General features: G+C 41.7%; 1 protein-coding gene across 1 annotated transcript in view; it reads left to right on the top strand.

The window, feature by feature from the left end:
- Positions 1–20909, top strand: part of cdh23 (cadherin-related 23) — a 154787-nt gene that overhangs the window by 57671 nt on the left and 76207 nt on the right. The window contains exons 7-9 of the mRNA XM_051415680.1: positions 5508–5702; positions 5791–5919; positions 9029–9107. Coding sequence (XP_051271640.1) covers positions 5508–5702; positions 5791–5919; positions 9029–9107 — 403 coding nt within the window. The remainder of the gene's footprint in view (positions 1–5507; positions 5703–5790; positions 5920–9028; positions 9108–20909) is intronic.

Genomic DNA, 20909 nt, shown 5'->3' with positions numbered 1-20909 from the left:
TGGATTTCACCAGATGTGTGATGATGGCATGTTGCGGAATGTGGCATTCAGACCAAAAAGTTTGTCTCAGATCAGAGAATCTTTTATTTCATGCTGTCAGTATTTTAGGTGCTGTTTGGCAAACTTGTCTGGGGCTGTTATGTGTTACATCTGAAATGAGTTCCATCTAGACACACTATTGCAAAGGTCTGATTGATGAAATAATGCAGTGATGTCAGTACCTCTGACAGGCTCTACCATCTTTGCAGAGAAACTCTGAAGCCCTGTTAGCGCCACTGGCCTGACTAATGCCTTTGTTGCCCATATACTAACCTTGGCTGTAGAGCCAGCTCCCTGAAGAATCATGGCATTTCCAGACTCCTTGCTTAATACAATGATGGCCACCGTGCTCCTTGGAGCGTTCATTGATTAAGCAATTTCTTGCGCTCTTCGAGGGATCTGTGCATCAACCCGATTCTATCTTGGACTTGAAGAGAGTTCCTTGGACTTCAGGGCTTTGTGGGTTTTCTTGCTGTGGTACTGGTTGTGCTGTGAACTACGTGACCTTGTTTACGACGGTGTGCGCCTGTAATTTATGTCCAATCTACTGAATTTTTCACATGTGACTTTTGGTCAATTCCAAGTTCTGGACACAAATAAATGAGGATCATAAACAAGAAAAATCAACTCGTAGTAGCCAAGGGTCTAAGTACTTGGGTAAATTAGGTACTAGTATTTCAAAATTAGTTAGTTAGTAAAATATATATTGCATCATTATGAAGTACCAGGAGTAAATTATTGGAAAATTAGGTTTATAGCACAATAGGTCTGAATAGTCAGTATGCTCTTCATTTTAAATCTCTGGGTCTGTCTCTCTCAGTAATTCACAATATGTCTCTCCTTCTCTCCTTCCATAAGCAGTACCTCTCAGATGGAGAAGAGGGTGATTCCTGTAGTGCACTTCAGATAAGACACAGCAGGGAACCCTCTTCATCCCTCTCCAACTTCTCACCACTTAACATTCTGCTTCCCGTAGGAAATAGCCCCCATTTATTTAAAGGCTACAAAGCACTGTCAAGGCACATACGCAGGAATATGAGCCATGGCTAACCAATTGGCTTTTGCACTTGAAGGAATAGTGACACTATGCTTCTCAGCTAGCTTGCAGTGGTACCCAGTTTAATGACCACTGGTCTCACCAACCCTTGCTGGGCATTGTTTATTGTGTGACTCGTTTATGAAGAAGTAATTGGACAGTCTTATAGGATAATAAAAACAGAGGGATTCACTGCCAAGGATTTCGCGCCTGGTCACCCACATTGACTTGTAATTGGCATCACACAGGTCCAATCAATGGCCTGATAGCGAGGCTATTGAGACCCAGTGGAAGGTACAGCAGACCAAGCAGAAGACTATATGTCTGATGGCTCTTTACTCTCCTTTGAGCTCCACTGTGAGCTGCTATGAGCAGATTACTAGACGGATTGTAGTGCTCTCTGTAGAGGTGGAGAATGCTAAGAAATTCTTCATGGGTAGCGCATGAGCACAAGGCAACTGTTTAAATAGGCTGTTTTATTGTTTTTCTTTTAGTATTGAAATGCACCACTTATGCAAACATAGCATTCTGACCTTGAAAGCTGTCCAGGAGGGATAAAGGGAGAGCAAGAAGAATGAATAAGGTGAATGGGTAATGGTTACGCTGTGATTCTGTTAGCAGGCATCAGAGCCTCCACAGTCTAATAACAGCTCAAAGATGATCTTCACCTGCACACAGCCAAGTCTGCTAACCTCTTAAGTACCTCACTGGCACACTGACACACACTGTTGGGAGTGGGTCATCTGTGCTTCTCAGCAAAGCTTTGAACTGTTGTTGCTTGAACTGCTTTGAACACAGTGGTGCCGTCAAATCTGGGAGATCAAAACTGGTGTGTGTGTGTGTGTGTGTGTGTGTGTGTGTGTGTGTGTGTGTGTGTGTGTGTGTGTGTGAGTTTACTGATTTGAGTGTGTGACGTTATTTACTGAACCTCATGGCATTTGACACTGGGCGGTGTTAATGAGTCATTGTTTCACAAGCTGCTGTGTAGAGAGAGATAGAAACTGGCATGCTTTAGGGAGGAAAGGGATACATCATATCACACGCTTTCCTTCACACACATCCAGATCTCATCCACACACACTCTTCATCTTTCCAAAAAGAGGTACACACACACACACACTCACCTAATGCTCAACTGTCAAACTGCCTCCTTGACATCAAAGAAAAGTTGATAAAGCAGACACTCATGCCAGACACACATACAGGTATACAAGTGCACACGCACAAACAAGCACAAGTAGGAATATTTAAATCATTCTCCTTGAGTTTGATTTTGTGTATTTTTACCCATTAATTTTGTGCCTGTGCTCCAGTGTCATGCTGCAGGCTATGGAGTACCTTTTACAGGTGTTTCCAGTTCTATCGTAAGCAGAAAACTTGACAGGGATAATAAACATATCAGAGAAATGCAGCTTAGATGTTTATTCAAATGCAGTTATTGTTGTGGGGGAGTGGATTAGTAACTCAGTTCCATCACTCAGTGATGATGAGGTTTTCTTCAGCGATACTTTTAAGTGCTGCAGTGCAACTTCTGTGACCAGAGCAAATCCTAATATGGGAAAGTAACCGACTTACCAAAGAGACTTTTATGTCTAGTTGTTGTTATTCCTCTTTTTTCCTGAGAGAGATGTTTGACTTTGACAGTAAGAGAGGATTCCTACTCGCTTCCCGTCTTTTCACACTCTGATAGTTACAGTGTTTTTCCTTATAGTCGTAGGAACATCACTAAAAAAAACATCACTTAACTTAATTAAGTGTTGTAGGTCTAAAATCTAAACAGGCAGGAAAAATCCTGATATACAATAGAAATAATTCTGTAATTCTTTCAAAACGTATTTTGAACTGAAATACCTTAATTTTTAATACATCAGCAGCCTCAGGAATGACATGTGACCCTGTCTTCATACATCAGGGGTGTTCTGACTCGAAGGATGAGAAACTGAGCGTTGTGGTATCTGTTGCTCTCTCTGGCATCTGCTGCGATCCTCGTCTTTCCCTGCAGCTGCACTACTCGGATCACTCTCCTCTTTCTATCCCTCAATTCCCTTGTGGCAATCTGGCTTAATCTGGTTAGACAGACCAGTTTCCAGCGCTGTTCATGCTTGTGTAGATACCAATGGGAGAAAGTTAAAGGAGGGAACTCAACCAAGAAGAATGGCAGAAGCAGAGACCAAGGAAGTGTATGTGAGGAAGTGTATGTGCAGCTGTTGTAATGTAAAGTCCTGTAGACAGAGGCAGTTAGCCTTACCTTGTTGCCATGTTGTTGTGTTACCTGCGTGATGGGTCAACAGGACTAGGTCACACACACATTTTGCTACAAAAATTACAAATGCGTACACACGTGTCCACAGACACAGTTTCATCCCACATGTTCATATTTTCCAAGCAAACATATACATGTTTTAACCAAAGCATTCACACATAAGCACAAACCATTTTATAGACTGACACAGCAAGACAATAGCACAAGGTAGTATGTACACACACACACACACACACACACACACATGCAAATACACCTCCACACTCCCCTGACACCAGTGCAGACAGACTGTGGGGTCAACTGCTCTCTTACTGTGTCACTTTAGCTTTGGCTCTGGGCCCAGCTCGGTTCAACACCATGACCTCCCCATGTGGTCACATTCCCCCTGCGCAATAAACAAGGCCACACACCCTGGACTGTGTGTGTGTGTGCACGCAGGTGTGAGCGACAAAGACAGGGGAGAGAAAAGGCGCATTTTCAAGTATTTATTTCCAATAATATACCTGGAATACCTCCTGTCCTCCCGCACAACCATTTTTTTCTTATATCTGTAGGCATTCTCATTTTTTATTTCTTATTAATTGTGTGTGCATGTGTGTGTGTGTGGCTGTTTTGAGATAAAATTCCAATTAATGGGGAAGTTTCTCAAACAGACAAGCTGCTCTGCCATACCTGGGGTTTCTTTATATGGCCTCCTCTTTATGCCAGGTTTTTGACAATGACCATGACCAAGACAAACAGATACGTATAGTCTGATACGGCATTGTGCAGCCTTCCTGTACAGTTGATATTTCTTAACTCTCAGCTTTTAGATACCCTTGGCAATTTTGGGGGGCAACACAGATTTGCAAAGCCTATCTTAATGGACAACAAGGTGCAACAAATATTTTCTGATAATAGGATATTCCTGTGCCATCGAAGAAGCACTATTGTGAGAGTTACATCAATATTTATATTTATATATTTATATTATATTATTACAACAGAGTGTTTCATTCTGCCCAACTGAGATGCCATAAACATGTCCTGTTTGCCCAAATTAAACTCTGCTGCCAGCTGGTTATGGTCACTCTTCTGAAACCGTCTCTGTGCACAGGAAGTGATGAGAAAAGTTCAGCTCAAAATGAAACTTTAGGTCATTATCTTTTCTCACCCCCTTATCAGTTGAGGTTGCAGTGAACTTTGTAGAATCCCACCACACAGTGAGATAGCGCCATGGTTTCATCTGAGATTTCTTTCTAACGTTTCAGCGGAAATGTCAATGAGACAGTCTTTTTAGAGCTGTAAAACAAACACAAAATGTCCTCCCTATTTCTGAAAACTCATGCAGCATGGTCCAAAGGTTGTTAGCGAAACAGTTACTAGGTGGCTCCAACATTTGGCTCATTATCTCAGACGATGCTGCTCATATATACAGCCCAGCTTGATGTTGTGGTCTGGCTGTTGATGTGAGTGAATGATGACTGAATTCTCATTTTGTGTTTAGTTTGACTCACGTGTGTTTCATTTTTTTCTCTTTTGTATATTTGGTATCCAGTATGATGAATAATGAGAACATGCTATGTGTACCCCACCATTTGGAGCCACTGAAGAATTGCTGAGTCAACCCTGTGGCCAGTGTGCAATCACAACGGATCGAAGCAGCCATGTTAATAACTGCCTTTTATTTATCCAATTTGACAAAGAATACATTGTTATTTTTGGGGGAGTAGCTACAGGGGAAGAATATGTATATTCACATTCACACGTAGGACATTGGGCCCCCACCTATAAGCTTTCCTAGCTTCCTTGGGGGACCCATTCACTTTATCCAATTGATTTTGTACCCCAACTGCATTATTGTATTATTGTAATGTTTGAAGTGGTATTGTGAATAAACTCAAACTCACAACTCAATTGTGTTCCAAAGATTCTGACTAAATTAAATAGTTTTTTGTGGCTATGTAGTAAGATAAGGCTTCACTGTAAATGACAAGAAGGTCATAAGTTTAGTCTGTACTTCAGTAGTGGTATATTAATATTCATCATGAACATTTCTGACTGTAAAAACAGAAAAAGTATTACACTACAGTGTAAATCCGAGCATGTTCTTGGATCATGTCTATCTGGCTGTTTGCCGCTACTCAATGCCAACTCTTGTGTGTGTGCGTGTGTGTGTTTGTCTTTCAGGACACACCAGTAGGCAGATCAGTGTTCATGGTGAACGCCACAGATCCAGACCAGGGCACTGGAGGTAGCGTTCTCTTCTCCTTCCAGCCATCTTCTCCCTTCTTCGCCATCGACGGGGCCCGTGGCACCGTCACCGTCATCAAAAGCCTGGACTACGAGACAACCTCAGCCTACCAGCTCACCGTCAACGCCACGGTCAGCATATGCATGGCGCAATTTCTGTCCACATTAGTATAGATGAACGCACATCCATATACTGAACTTTTGTTTCTTTTGCTATCAGGATCAAGACAAAGTGAGACCTCTGTCCAGGCTGGCCAACTTAGCTATCACCATCACTGATGTCCAGGACATGGACCCCATTTTCACCAATCTGCCCTACAGTACCAACATAGAGGAGAACATTCCCCTGGTCAGTAATACAATCCAACCTGACATCACGCTGCCACAACTTGTATTGTATTCATGCAGCTTTTATGTGAATGCCTGTAATTGGTCCATTTCTTTCCTCCCCATTCTTCTCTGTTGCCAACATGTTCCTCTTATCTTTCACCGCATTGCTCATCTCCAGCTCCTCCTGGCCCATGTTCATCCTCCTCTTTGATTATTCAGGAGGTGTTTGGAGCAGGTGCAAGAGAAATATGGTCAAAAAACAGAGGCCTGAGTTATTATCAGGGCAGGATGTCTCACCGCTCATCCTCATTTGTGAGCCCCCCACCCCCTTCTGCCCCCCGGGGAACACCCACACACCCAAACTCAGCCCCTACATACAGCACTGCAGGTGTTTGAAACTGTAATTACTATTGGAGATTTACCGTCCTGCTTCAGGGATGTGAGGCCTCTACCAAAGGTCACTGGGGCTATAGGATTTATCTCAAAATGCTACCTCATGTGCTGCATGTGTGTGTGAAGTATGCAGTCTGTGTATTGTATGAAGTACTAAGTACTGGAGTCTCACTATGACCTTACCTTTGTCTTTATTGTAAGTACGTTTGTAATGGGTATCTAATACACTGAGTGTCTGTTTCCCTGTACACCATTATGTTCACTCTCCTGACTCAGCCTTCTAAACTCAGCTCCCAGGTGGCTAATGGTCCAGCTATTGATGTTTCCACTCGTACAGAGGGAATTACACACAGGGGCATAATGGTGTCCGTCCTTATTTCTGTTCTCTCTCTCTCTGTCTCTATCAGTTTTCATTCTGCCGCTCCCGAAGTCTCCCCCCTGACTCACCCAACCCAGCTTCCCCCTACTCAGACACCCACCCGCACATCCCTCGTCCCCGGCCAGCACGTGCCGTAGTAGAAATGTCAAGTGCTACATTTGCATGCATATTAACGGGGCGTGACGGAGTCGACGCCCGGTGTCTCCCCGACTCTCTGATCCATCAACTGTCACCAGGAAGGTCACAACATGAGGAAGAGAAAGGGAGGTGTTAGGGGGTAGAAATAGAAAGACATGTTGGGGTAAATGAAAAAAAGGTGAGAGAAGAAAAAGTTAGTTGAGGGAATAAAGAGAAGAGACTTTAAAAAGCAACATCATGTTGGATCACAAAGTTGACATTGGTGAGTGGATTCCAGATTTCTCACAGCTGCTGAGCAGCGTTAAGCCTCAGTAATACTGCCTTGGAGTGTTGTAGCTCTTGCCTCTAACAGTAGGGGGCAGTGTATAATCCTATTACTGCACTGCTCTAGGAGGAGGTCACGGCAGGCGTGCAAACCAAAATCTGTTACCGAGCCCCTTTGACCCCACAGCAGATACAGACAGGATAACAACAGTGCTTAAAGTGAGATACAGAAATACAGGGCAACAGTGCCACTGCGCTCATACACACAAACACTTCCGATGCCCTCATGTGCTATTCTAACAGGCATGTGTCATTTCCATTAGGCAGTGTTGGGCGGTGATAAGCCGAGGGCGTACAGTGACGGAACGAGTGTCAACTGTTCTCAAGGCACATGACATTTACACGTAAAGGGAAATCAAACTGGGATCCCTGTCATAGGTCATTTCTCAAAGGTGTGAGTGCACACACACTCGCATACATACAACCCCCCCACCCCCTGTATTTCTGCCTCTGTCTCTCTCAGTTCCTGTTTGTTTCTCTCCGTCTGTCTTTCTCTTTTTCTCCGGCCAATCAACCCGTCATCCATAGTAAACTCTGACAAAGGAGTAGAAGAAAATATTTTTTTTTTTTCAGATGAAATCACAGGGCAGGGTTTTCAGCTGTTATAGCTGTGAATCCATGCTGCTTGGACTGACGTTTAAGCCCGTTCTAGGACAAACACAATTTGGCTGTCAAATCAATGAAGAGAAAGAGAGAAAAGAAGAATGGGCTGGGGGGTAATAATGCACTGTATAGCTAGAAATGAAAGGGTGAAGAGGGGATGAGGGGGGGATGGCTTTGGTTTGGGAAGATGTATTGGTGTGTGTGTGTGTGTGTGTGTGTGTGTGTGTGTGTGTGTGTGTGTGAGAGAGAGAGAGAGAGAGAGAGAGAGAGAGAGTGAGTATGTGTTTGCAGGAGGGGGGGATTGTATCTTTAATGGTTGATTGAACATATTCCACTTGTGTAGACAGCTCTAGAATATTGCTCATATTACTTCAGCATCACTTCTTCTCCTCACTCGTTTTCTCTGTTCCTTATTTCTCTTTTAGTCTGTCCCTAAATCTTTCGTGTGTGTGTGTGTGTGTGTGTGTGTGTGTGTGTGTGTGTGTGTGTGTGTGTGTGTGTGTGTGTGTGTGTGTTTCCCTCTCAGCTAGCAATTGGTGTGAATCAGTCTCTCTAAAAGGCTTGTAATTGATTCTGCTGTAATTGGTCAATGACAGGAGATGCTTTGGCAGAAATGGAGCATAAACACGCCTTAGACACAATTTGCAGGATCAATGTGAGGCAGCTTGCTTGGGTGTGAGTGGGAAAGCTAAGGGGGGGATGGGGGTTGGAATGAAGGAGGGTGTGAGGAGGAGAGAAGGAAGGAAATTGGGAAGTAGGGAGGGTCTCTCCATCTCTCACTGCAGCACAGGGGTTTTTTAAGTATCACCACCGTGTCTGATTGAGGCACGAAGGCTGAGAAAGCTCAGTGGATCAAAGACTTTTCAAACGGCTTTCCTTCTCTTTCTTTTTCTGTTTTTTTTTTTTTCAACTGTCATACTGTGGTTTTGTCAGGTTGCGGACTCATTGGTGCTACCGGAGAGTTTTGAAACAATGAAACCCCAATTAAATGCTAATAATATAATAATAATAAGACTAAGAAATGAATAAGAATAAGAAATGTTGTGTCTCAAGTTGAGGCTCATGTTACAGACTTCACTTCATTCATTGACATCTCAAAGGCCAACATTTTTTTTAACAATATGATAAAAGCTGCTCACATAATTTTGTGCATATATCAGAGGGCATTAGGTTACTTGTCATTGGTAACAGGTCAGATTAAAAGGGAAGCTACTGAAAATGAAAATGCACAGAAATACGACTGAAACATTATTTGCAGCTTATTCTCTGTGTTTTGTGTGTGTCTCTGCAGGGATACGAAGTGCGGAAGATAACGGCCATTGACCAGGATCTTGGCCGACCGAGAGGCATCGGCTACACCATCATCTCAGGTCTGAGTCACATAATCAATCTGACATCCACAGCACAGAGAGGGGAATCGATCACTTCTTATCATAATCCCACAGCAATAATAGACAAGTCTCATCAAGCACAACAGTCAATAACAGCAGAGAGCAGAGCCTCAAAATTGGAGAATAGGCTTGCCCGTGAGCAGTTATTAATCACTGTTCGGTGCAGTTGTGCGGAAGTCAGCTTTCATTTAGTGTTATCATTCACAAGTTGGCTCGTGCCATCAAAACAGGATAATGTTTGCCAGAGTGACAAATTTTACCTTCGGCAGAAGAGGATGATATTATGATTTTCTTTTGCTTTCTGTTTGCTTATTTGTGTTGTTATGATTGTTTTATTAGATATGCCACACAAGCTGTTGGGTCAAAATACGCAGAGACGGAGGTCTTAGTGCTAATGAGCGCCATATTGGGCCTTCTTCTAAAATCCCTAACTTGTGTTGGTGTTACTATACTTGAGAGTTTCACTTAAAAGAAGATGAGAGGAAGCTACAGTTTGCATGGTGCTGATAAGGATATAGCAGTGATCCTGCTTTAATACTCCTGAACTGAGTTTTCTTACCAATGCCAAGGATGTGATGTTTGTGCCTGCCAGTTACTTTGTCTGTCTGTCTGCCAGGAGGATATCTGAAAAACTCATGAACAGATTTTCATGAAACTTGGTGGACAGACTTACCTTGGGGCGAGGAGCTCTACGTTAGAGTTTGGTGTTGGTCCATATCTAGGATTGTCACTATTAGACAGGTATCTTGTTATTTAGTCTTATCTATGGAATGGCATGGAAATACAGAAATTATTCCAATTCCCTTTGGTAGGTTTGCAGGATGAAGAAATCAATTTAACATAAACTTTTAACGACAGAAATTATGTTTTGGAGTGGTGGTGGAGTGTCGGAGGAGGAACTATTTTTATGCGATGTCCATGTTATACCTTGCGTTACACAGTACCACACTGTTTGCTTCAGGTTTGCTTAATGGCACTTCAGTATTACAAGGAGATCGTTCCTCATTACCAGGTCAGGGAATTCAAACTGAAAACCTTCCACCCCATCGCACTGACAGTGGTCACTGTTTACAACCTGATTTGTAATCCTGTGAAACCTTTTGTGGAGCGTGTGCTGAACTTACCTGAGTGATGAATGTGGCCACGCTGAAGTGAGTAAAGCTACAGTGGGAAGAGCAAAATAGAGAGCAATGGACTAACAATGTAAAAGGACACTCTGGAACTAGATTAATTCAATACCTTAATCAGGTTATCTGAATCACTGTAAGTTTGTAATGGAGTAAGCATAATTCAATTAACACAGCTCAGTAATATCACAATAACAATCTTCTACATTACTCCTGCTGTAGCATCTATGTGGCACCATCTGGTTCCTTTTGGTGTTAATTGGGCACACAATGGACAGGAGGTGAAATCGATGCAAAGTAAATAATAGTCCTTCTTTCATTTTGTGGTGACAATATTTTATCTTTATGGCTAACTCAAATTCTTTTTGTCATTAACTTGACTTTCAAATAACTTATATAAACGTCAATGATTGGGAAATAATTTAATTGTACCTCTGGTTCCCCTGATATTATACTAGTAATTAATATTACTTATTTGATGCAAATGTATTGTGTTTGTTCTTGTCAAAAAATGATCAGGAAATGGCTTTTGTAAGAGTTTCTTTAAGATGCAGCCCTCTTTTTTTCTTACCGCTCCTAGTAAACTCCATATTCCTATTAAGATAAAACACACAACAACACTTTTGACTCGGCGGTTCATGCACTGATGTAATGCTGCTTTAATACCCCCGTAAGGTGTTTATTTTCACCACAATCAGTGTTTCAATCCTGAAGGACGAACAATCCCTCTAAGATCCTTCAGGTCTGAAACATTGATCTGTGTGGTGAAAATAAACACCAGTTGGGAGGATTACAGCCACGTGTGGACCGTATCCTTTAAACTCTGCATGCCCCCTGCCGAGCCCAGAATGGTCAGGATGGAAGGACATTGGTGCCTCCAGTATTGCCAGCTGGCTGATAAGGGCTGGCCCTGCTTGATAAGCCTGGCGCACCATGGGAATTTTGGGTGATGAAGATATTCTTTGTTCTGCCATCTGCTGAGTCACCGCCTGACCTCACAGCTGAATGAAGGAATTTGACCCTGTGTGTGTGTGCATGTATGTGAGCATGTGTGCAGTCATGTATTATTTGTGTCCATGCTTTAATGCGTGTGCACAGTCCAAAGCCCAGCCCACTTCTCTATGGAGCTCACCATAAACACTCTGCTCCCATTCAGTGCACACACCTACTCAGTCTTACTTACCGTCTGCTGCGACATGTTATATTGTTGTGTGTGTTGTGTTTGTTGCAAAGTTGAAGGGCTGAGTTAAGCTCTAGAGGAGAAGAGCATTAAAAAGACATTAATTAGGTGGTGCGATGTATTCCCAGTCGTTGCAAAATCAAGAGTTATAGCACCGCACTAAGCCCTTATGGAGATGGAGCCTGTAGGCTTGATAAAATCATTATAAGTTTGATAGATAATGGAAGTTGAAGGGTGATGCAGTGCCAGGAGATAAAGGTTGGAGGGTAAGGTTGTCAGATGATACATCCTATAAGCATGTATGCATGTTTTTTTCATGTGTGTATGTTTGTGTGCTTGTACATGTGTACTTTCTCACATATCTAAGTCTATCCAGACTCATTTACCCTGCTGCAGTCACATTAGTGTGAGGGCGTGCTTGTTTGCAGTCTTAAGTGTGACTCCGCACAACACCTCCCTTGCCTTCCTCCTCACTCCTCGCCCCGAGTGTCCTCAGAGAGTGCGTCTCGCTCCTGCGGGACTCGTCTCATTAGTTCAGTAATTAAGATAAACGAGGTTTTAATTGCAGCTGTGATTTATGCTAATGATTGTGGGACTCAAGATGAGGATTTCCTCTCCCTCCTCCAATCAGAGGGCGAATCTGGGATTTGATGTGTGTAAGAGATAGCATCACAGCAGCACTCTGCCACCAATGTTGCAGTTATTATTGTTTGTTATGATAGTGGAGATTTGTGCGTGGAGGTGGAGAGTAGGGTTTTGATGGTAAATCCCTTGTCCACAGGGTATGATGTAGCCCTTATTGGACCTCTAACCTGCTGGTTACTCATTAAACATGAACAAACACACATTGGAGAGGTGATATTGATTTAATGACCTAATATTCATTGTTGTAGATGCTGCCATAATTGCACCTTATAATAACTTTTTTTTTAATGTTAAACTGTGACATCCAAATGCACATTTACTACTTAATGATGTAGACCCCTGCTAGTCTCAATTTCGATTTACAGTAAAATTATCAAAGACCATCTTAAAAACAGCATTATCCATGTGATGTGTTTGCAAAACCATTTTAACAAACAGGATACCATATAATAGTTTCCTCTGTTCTAATCCACCAGTAATCATGTTAGTATGCCTTAGACTGCTGAGAGGCATGCTGGACTGAAATTAAATCATGGGTCTGAGAGATTTGTGTGATTAATGAGTTTGTAATTTCTAAGCCTTTTTTATTTGAGAAAGCTGTACAGACTCACTGACAAATCATTATTGATCGGACAAAAGTTATGGAGGTGCTCTGGCAATAATCACTAATGCCTAGCTCTCTCCTGGTACTATTAATGTTCAACCAAATATTTGATACGTGATAGAATCCAAATGGGCTTCCCGTGATCTGAAACCCTCACCTTAAAGAACTTCACATTTTCCGTGGTATAAAAATGGGACTGAGTCAGTCTCATTTGGCCACTGGCAATTTTCTATCAAGGGAATTTTTTTTACAGTTGCTCTGAGTTATCTAAGTGGCCATTAAAGTTCTGTTTTAAAAAAATACATTTGTTCTTGGCTCATGCTGGTAATTGGCCCATTAGGAAATTCAGGGAAGAATTCACCAGGTGTTCAGGTATCTCTTCTGAGTAGCAACCGTGTGCTCATCAGGGAATCAAATATCTGCTTGTTCAGTCTTGTTTCACTGGTTGCTAGGACTCACAGCACTGTTAGGAATATTAAATGACATATTCCTGTAACAGTTGTAGTCTTACACCAGCATGTTGTCAGTTTTGACCCCAGTTGTTACATGTTTTTGTCTGAAATAAACTTACTTGCTCACCTGAGGGTTAAAAAACTGTAAACAATAATATTTAGTGACCAGAATAATAATATGCATTTTGTAGAGATATGTCAAACTAGTGAATGTTTTAGAAAAAATAATAATTGTCATCAGTGGGATAAGTGGGATTAAATTTCCCACACTATGTGGCACAGTCACGTTCCTGGAGGGAGTGACAGTCTAACTTGCTGACTGCACAAAAACAAAATGTTTTCTGCTTCACATGTCTTCTTTGAGGAAATTCCTGTAACTAAATACGTCCCTGCATAACACAGGGACATAAGGAACAAGGGTTAGGGTTAGTTCCTACAGTGTTCAGACAAAACAAATCAATATTCATGAAAATAAATAATAATAATAAAAATATATGTAAATCATTTGATACAGACTTTGTTTCTATTGTTTTGACTGACACAAAGGTTAGAGCAGGTGTGAAGTTAAGGGATACATTTTTACAAAAGGTAAACAAATATTGGAAAGACGTCAAGTGGTTTTTCTGACAAAACCAATTTCAGCAATGAGCTTTTATTCACATGTACAATGCATTAGACCTTCAACAACTCTAGCAACAAACAATCCCAAATCGTCAACCATTATCCACTCAAACCCACCCCGAGGACGACCAAGGCAGGAGCACAGACATCCTCAGTCGTAGTCTCACTGATACCAACGACCTTAGGGACAGACACTCTAAAGCCCAGGTTGACTCTGGCACAACGTCCACACAATACACACTGCTCATGCATGCATGCATACATGGCCAACCCCTCCTTTATCCATAGACACAGAGGGACAGTGGAAGAAAGGAAAAAGGGAGATTAAAACATAATAAGGTTCCTACGAAATATGAAAATAATTAGAAAAGAAAATATTTAGCACAATGGACATAAACTTTACCTCTCTGAAAAGAGCTTGTCTATCTGAGTTTCCTATTACGGAGCGTTAGAGGCCAACAGGTCTTGTCCAAGAGTGTTGCTATCCGTTAGGATAAGAGTTAAGCCCTCATGTAAAGTTTGTGCAGCCTCTCCACTGTGCTGTAATGATAGTGTAAGAACAAGCAGAATAAAAATCAGCCTAGCGTCTCACAGAATGAAAGGACATCCCCCAAGCCTTTCATATCAGCCTGTTGTTTATCAGGGTGTGCTTGTTTCTATCTCTTGTCACACACAAGCACAACTAATCCCATCTTAAGCCCTTTTCCATCTCTACCATTTTCTTTTTCTTTTGGACGATTCTTCCTCTCTCTTTGCATCGTCTCCCTGTTTGGGAAACTGCAGCAAAGAAATTGTCACAATGCCAGCCAACTGCTAGCTCTCACATTCTCTTGCCTGACCGCATTGGATTTTAATTTGCAGCAACCCAAGCAGAATAATTGTCTAAATTGATATAGATGATAACTCAATTTTTCTATTTACTAAAAAAATCTTACACTATCCTGAAGTTTGTCAGAGGCTGCAGAGTAAGACCACATATTGCACTGACACTGCGTAGCCACAGGCATCTACTGACTTGTATGGCCTTTGTCTGAGGCAACATGTGAACACCGTCTGCCCCTGCCAAAGGAATGAGACAGGCGAGCCCGGTGCACTGGGTCTGCGGAGACGACTGTCCTCGTCTTCCACCCTTTTTCTAGCATCCAGGTCAGACCATGGCCACACCATTTCCCGCCTGGGCAGACTGATAAGTAGTAAAGGCGATTATTTCCCCTCGTCTGCTTTTCCACACGTATCTCTATCCTTCAGTACTGCTACACCCCGATGCTCTGATTCCATATTCCCTAACTCGTATCAGCAGGCATGCTGTAATATGGACAGGGCTAATACCTGTTATTCTATGGGGAGCGCTTATTGTGACTGCCGCGACGCTGGGATTTCTCTGAGTTTTCAATTAGATGCTCTGAGGCTCTCTGTAGCCTGTTGCTATGTAATCTCTTAGAAAAGACAGATAGTCTGCGGGACACTGATCTCAGCACAATCCCAAGTATAGTCGACTCATGCAGAGCCTAGCAGTTATGTTCACCATCAAGCCCAGACCTCACTGGGCTATGATATAGGTCTCGTACAGTAGGTTTCCTCATTTAATTACTTCTGTCTTCTCTTCATTAATTCAATTCCTTCTGAACTGATAAAGGTTTCTTCATTCCTGTGTCTCTCAGTTGCGTGCAGTTAACAATTAATACTAGAAATTCAGATTACCTGTTTCAAAATTACAGACGTTAGGGTTTAAATGTTAGAAAGAATAAGAAAAGATTAGAGGACATTCTTCAAGGTTCAGTCAGAATCCTCTGTTCTGCCCTTGATCTCATATGTTGGTTGTTGTCCTCTCAAAGCAAATGTTTTTAGCAACATTACATCCCTAACATATATATTTCAGCTTATCTATTGGTGTTAGTGGTTCTCCTTTATTTTCATTTATACAGGATAAAAGGGATGCTTCTGGCTTTGAGAAATGTTATACTAAGCTATCTGCTTCTGAACAAGCACATTTCCAGATGTCAAACCCAATTTCCTCTGCTGCTGTCTTCTAGCCAGCTGTTGTTTTGTACAGAGTGTGCAGAAACAGATTTTGTATCGTCTAGCAAACTGCAAAAAAATATCAGATAGGAGGGTAAATCCCAAGTACTGTAGTCTGCTCTTAGAAACACAGACACAATTTCTCACACATATGCACTTACACACACACACACACACACACACACACACACACACACACACACGAAGTGAAGAGATAAGACTACACTGCCAGCACAATACTCTGAAAAGAGAAAATGGGACACCTTGAGCTGACAGATCAAAGCCAGCAATCAATAGCACTGAGTTTGATTATTTTCCATGAGACCTGAAGACTGTGGATCGATACTTTTGTCTGTGACTAGGTTGAGAATCAGTTTAGCTTCTACTGTGGCACTGAACCGAATTCAACAGAGGAAGCACTCAGGAATGTGTAGTACAATTTGTTCTAAGTAAGTACCGTAATAAGTGGACCATTACTCAGAGAGAAGAGCTTCGACATTACAGTAAGTTCCATCTGTATGGCCTAAAACATTACCCTTAAAATCTTTGCCCATCATTGCAGAGATCCATGTTCAGTTGCAGTTGGTTGGACTGGTGTTCTTTTAAACACAATTGGCATTGTTGGCTGGTGGGAAGCGGTTATTGTATCATGTCCTAGTCACAGAACGGGTACTGGTTCATTGGTAGAGTTCTTGGATGGAGGGTGGGATAGCGTGAACCTCCTGCACCCCTTTTCCACACCACATGTAACTAGCATGTGGGTATGAAGAGCATTGAGTAAAGCATTACCTGTCTTCCAACGATTGCAACACATTTTCTAAATGGTGTTCCCATCCTCTGACATTTACCGTCATGCTCAAGGTTTTTTACTCTAGTCCTAGTGGTATCGAATATATCAGAGTTATATCATTCCAGAAATTCAGAGACGCAAAAAGTTCACTTCTTCCATACTTCCACTAAAACTATTGACATCGTAACACCAGCCTATTTTTGAGGAAGAGTGTATTTGAAGTAAAGTGTCATTACTTACTAAAATCTGAGCAGTGGGTGCCATTATGGCCACAGTCTCCATTGGAAAAAATTGACTTGCTGTGCACAATATAGCACTGTTCCTTGCAGTGACACTGTATTTAAAAAAGCAGACATCATTTTGTTGCAAGCTTAAGCGAAATGGGAGCCTGATTAACAGAACTCCTCTAGTTGCAGCAGGAGGAGCTGCTAGTCAAAGCCGAGGCATTGGGACTTCAATGACAGTGGAAGCGTATCTAACCAGCTATGCGAATCATACAGAACGTGATACCTGGGCAAAAAAGGAACTTGCTTTCATCTGCCATGTATTGTCTTAGAATATTTGTCCTTGAACCTATTTTGAAGAAAAACTTTAGATGAAACTAGTTCATTGAGTATTCATGAAATGCAGCTTGTCTGCCAATGGCAAGACACCCACAGGGCCATTATCACTCCACATCACGCACAGAAAAACACATACATATGCACCGGTAGTGTCACACACTGAGGGGTGTGTGTCTCTGATGCACACATGAGCACGTGCACAAGCAAGTCAGTGTATGTGAGAAGCTGTTCATTTAGATTTAGAAGTGAGTGTAGTTTGAAGACAATAACTAAAACCTCATCATCAACATGATTTGCCTGTAGGCGTAATCCTTAAAAGTGACACTAATTTGTGTACATTTAGCAAAGTACACAAAATCTTAGCCCCAAGACTCTGAGCACTGGCTGCATGCCATATCACATTACTAGAATGTTCCAGCGCCCCCATGGTGTTGTCACAAACTAGAGAAAACAGTTGTCACTGGCTTAGTCATGGCGATTACACTTGGAGAACTCCTGCTTTGGCTGTCCTCAAAAGCTCATTGCTCTGAGAAAGTCATTGTCATCCACTTGTCGCACGTCCGATTGAACTCATCAGATCAAGTGCCTTATATCTTCTGTTCTCTTGGGCGATCCCCACATAATAACTACACATGTATGTTTTCCACTTTTGCGACTCAATACACTCTCCCATTTCAAGCCTGCCTATTTTTCCCTCTCTGTCTCTGCACTCATCCTTTTACTCTTTGTAAGTGGAGGAGAGAATTTCAATGAGAAAACTGTTCTCAGTAAATTAGCCTTCACTTCATTGTTCATGACACAAGAATTTAAATGTGTTTGTCAATAGATAATATGAAATCCGCACCCTTGTTTTTCTTTATGCTTTGGTAATGCTGAGATTATTCAAAATGGCAAATTATTTGGATTACTTTTATCTTGTAATTGTAGTACTAGCTATTGAAGCTATTGCGCACATGCTAAATTTGCAGCACGGAAATAATGGCTCTGAGTTTGTGTGTGTGTGCATGCTTGTGGGCATTTATTTAGGTGTGTGTGTGTGTGTGTGTGTGTGTGTGTGTGTGTGTGTGTGTGTGTGAGTGCATTTGAGTGTGTGCTCCACACTAGACAAAATCATGGCATGGTTTCTCATTTTCCAGTCCAGTACTGTTGGTAATGTGAGAGCATGGCTAATCCCCCGGAGTCTCACATCATAGAATCAAACTCTGCCAGTTAGCACCACATGCACTCTCTTACACACACACACACACACACACACACACACACACACACACACACACACACAGATACACACACTTTCTCTCACAAACACTCTATCTACTTAAGAATTCAGAGCTAAAATACCTGCACATTAACACACACATGAAACACATAAACACTGCCACTAAATATGAATATGAAATGCGAATAAGAAGTGTGCCTTAATTTGTGCTGAATTTTGAGCGTGTGTGTATCTGTGTGCAGCAATTTTCACCCCCTGGGGGTCTAATCACAGTGTCCTGGCAGATCACTGGAGAACACTTTCTATCAGCAATTAGAATATGATTATATTTTCCTCTCAGTGAGACCTGTGAGTCACTCTGTGTAATTTCAGTCTGTCTCTCTGGTCAAGCTCGAAGGCCATTCTGTGGAACCTGAAGCAGTGAGTCAAAGCCTCTTTACCGGACGCATACAGAGAGTAGAACCAACAGTCTGCTGCTACTGTGCACATGTACATTACAGTACAGTACACCACTTGTGTACTTTTGCAGGTGTGCGTATGTGTTTGTGCATAAACGCCACTCGTTGGTTGGCCAGGTGAGTGCCCAGTCGTCCGGGTAAGGAGCGGCTGTCAGAGTAGATTGGCATGCTAGTCAGGCCACTGAAGCTGACAAACCAATTTAGAGTCATGATGCCCACACTGAGTGGGGTCTAAGTCCCTGATGCACATTACCCCCCACTACCACCAATCCTTATCAGCATCATGCCTGCACCTCCCATCCAGGCAAAAAAAGAAATGTTGCAATTAATGTTGTGTCAGCTTATTTTCATTGGTGTATGACACAAAATGATTTCTTTTTTCCAAGTTTAGTCTTACACTGACAAACTGATAAGCAACTTGGCCCAGGCAGGATTATTGCATTACATACGTTACATATTTTTGCAAGGGAACATTCAATCTTATTGATCCTCTGTTTCATTATCTTCCTGTTTCTGGGGGTGTTCCTGTTACTCAAATTGTGAGACTGTCCTCCCACAAAAGAAGAAGACAGTGGTTTCAGCAAATGGCCAAAAAGAACATATGTTCACGTTCAAGGGAAAAAGCAAGAGGCGGCCAGAGGAATAGAGCCACAAAGTCAACAAATGACTGCAGTCTTTCCCTAAACTTAACCAGTCATTTATTATTGTAACCATAAAAGTCCCTTAAACTCAACAAAGTAGTCATTTTAACCCAAACTATAATCTTTGATCTCAAACCAAGTCCTTTTTGTGCTTAGGTTTATAATCAGAAAATGAAATTGATTAGAAATTTGATGATGACTTGTAATGATTTTGAAAGGCACAGTCGAACAATGTCGTCCTTACTAATTGTTGGTTTTATCATGTTTAGAACTTCAGTAATGAAGTAGTTAAATAGATGATGCAAGATGGATATAATCAGCAGTAGTTTTTGTCCCTTCTACCTCCCTCCCTTTCTAAACCTTTTGGCCTCAATCCAGGCTAATTACCCAAGGGCTCTGCTCTCTCGGCTGGCCTCCCTCCTCTCTTCTACGTCCCCTCTGTGCGCTTTGTTCTGTAGCTTCCCTCCTCTCCATTCCAGGCTAGGTACAGGGCAATAATAGAGCAGCGAGCAGGGAGTGGGGAACACAGGCATGGGTTAATCTGTTGACCCTAGCCGTTGTGCACTGTAGACTTACCATCTGACCATGCTTCTCTGGAGTCTAGACTTCAGCTATTACTATAAACTATCTGAAAGCGAGTGATTCTTAATCCCTCAAAGTGCAGCTCAAGGTTCACAGAGTGCCCTACTAAAAAAAGTAATGTGAAAATACATGTGAATTCAGAGAACTTGCTTTTTGGGGGCATGTTGAATTTGGTTTTTACACGTCAAAGGTCCAGTGTGTAACATTAAGGAAGGATCTATTGACAGAAATGTAATATAATATGCATAACTATGTTTTCATTAGTGCATAATCACCTGGAAATAAGAACTGTTATTTTTTTGTTACCTTAGAAAGAGCCCTTTATATCTACAGATGCCACAGGTCACCAGAGTCCAACATGTTTCAACAGGAGCCCAGAACAGATAGATTTTTCGTTTTGCTGTCACTGTAGTTAATTCTTTCCGCTTAGAAGAAAAATTAGGTTTATGTCATTTTGTCAGACAGTTCTGTAATTATTGGCGTTACCTGCATTTATAGAATTCCTTTTTAAAACTACTGTGTAAAATTATTAATGGTATTATGATCATATGTGTGTTTCAGGTAAACAACAAGCATCAATGGTCAAAGTTAAAAACAAAACACCAAAGCGACAAAAGGGAACAGCTTTGTTTTGCACATTGACAAACAAATATGAGTAATGGCAATACCAACAATAGAACTGTTTCCTAATGATGAATTTCAAACATTTGATTCTACTGCTTCTACTCTGGACAACAGCATACATTATCTCAGTATTCTATTATTATACAGTTTTCTTTATGTATTCCAGGAATTTTTTCACATATTTTAAGTTTTCTATTAAAACTCCCTGTCTCTTGTTAGGGATTCAGCCACTGCTTTCAACTTGATAACCTGGTAT

Source organism: Dicentrarchus labrax, unplaced genomic scaffold (genome assembly GCF_905237075.1).
Source record: "Dicentrarchus labrax unplaced genomic scaffold, dlabrax2021, whole genome shotgun sequence".
Classification (NCBI taxonomy): Eukaryota; Metazoa; Chordata; class Actinopteri; family Moronidae; genus Dicentrarchus; species Dicentrarchus labrax.
This window is presented reverse-complemented; position numbering and strand designations above follow the sequence as displayed.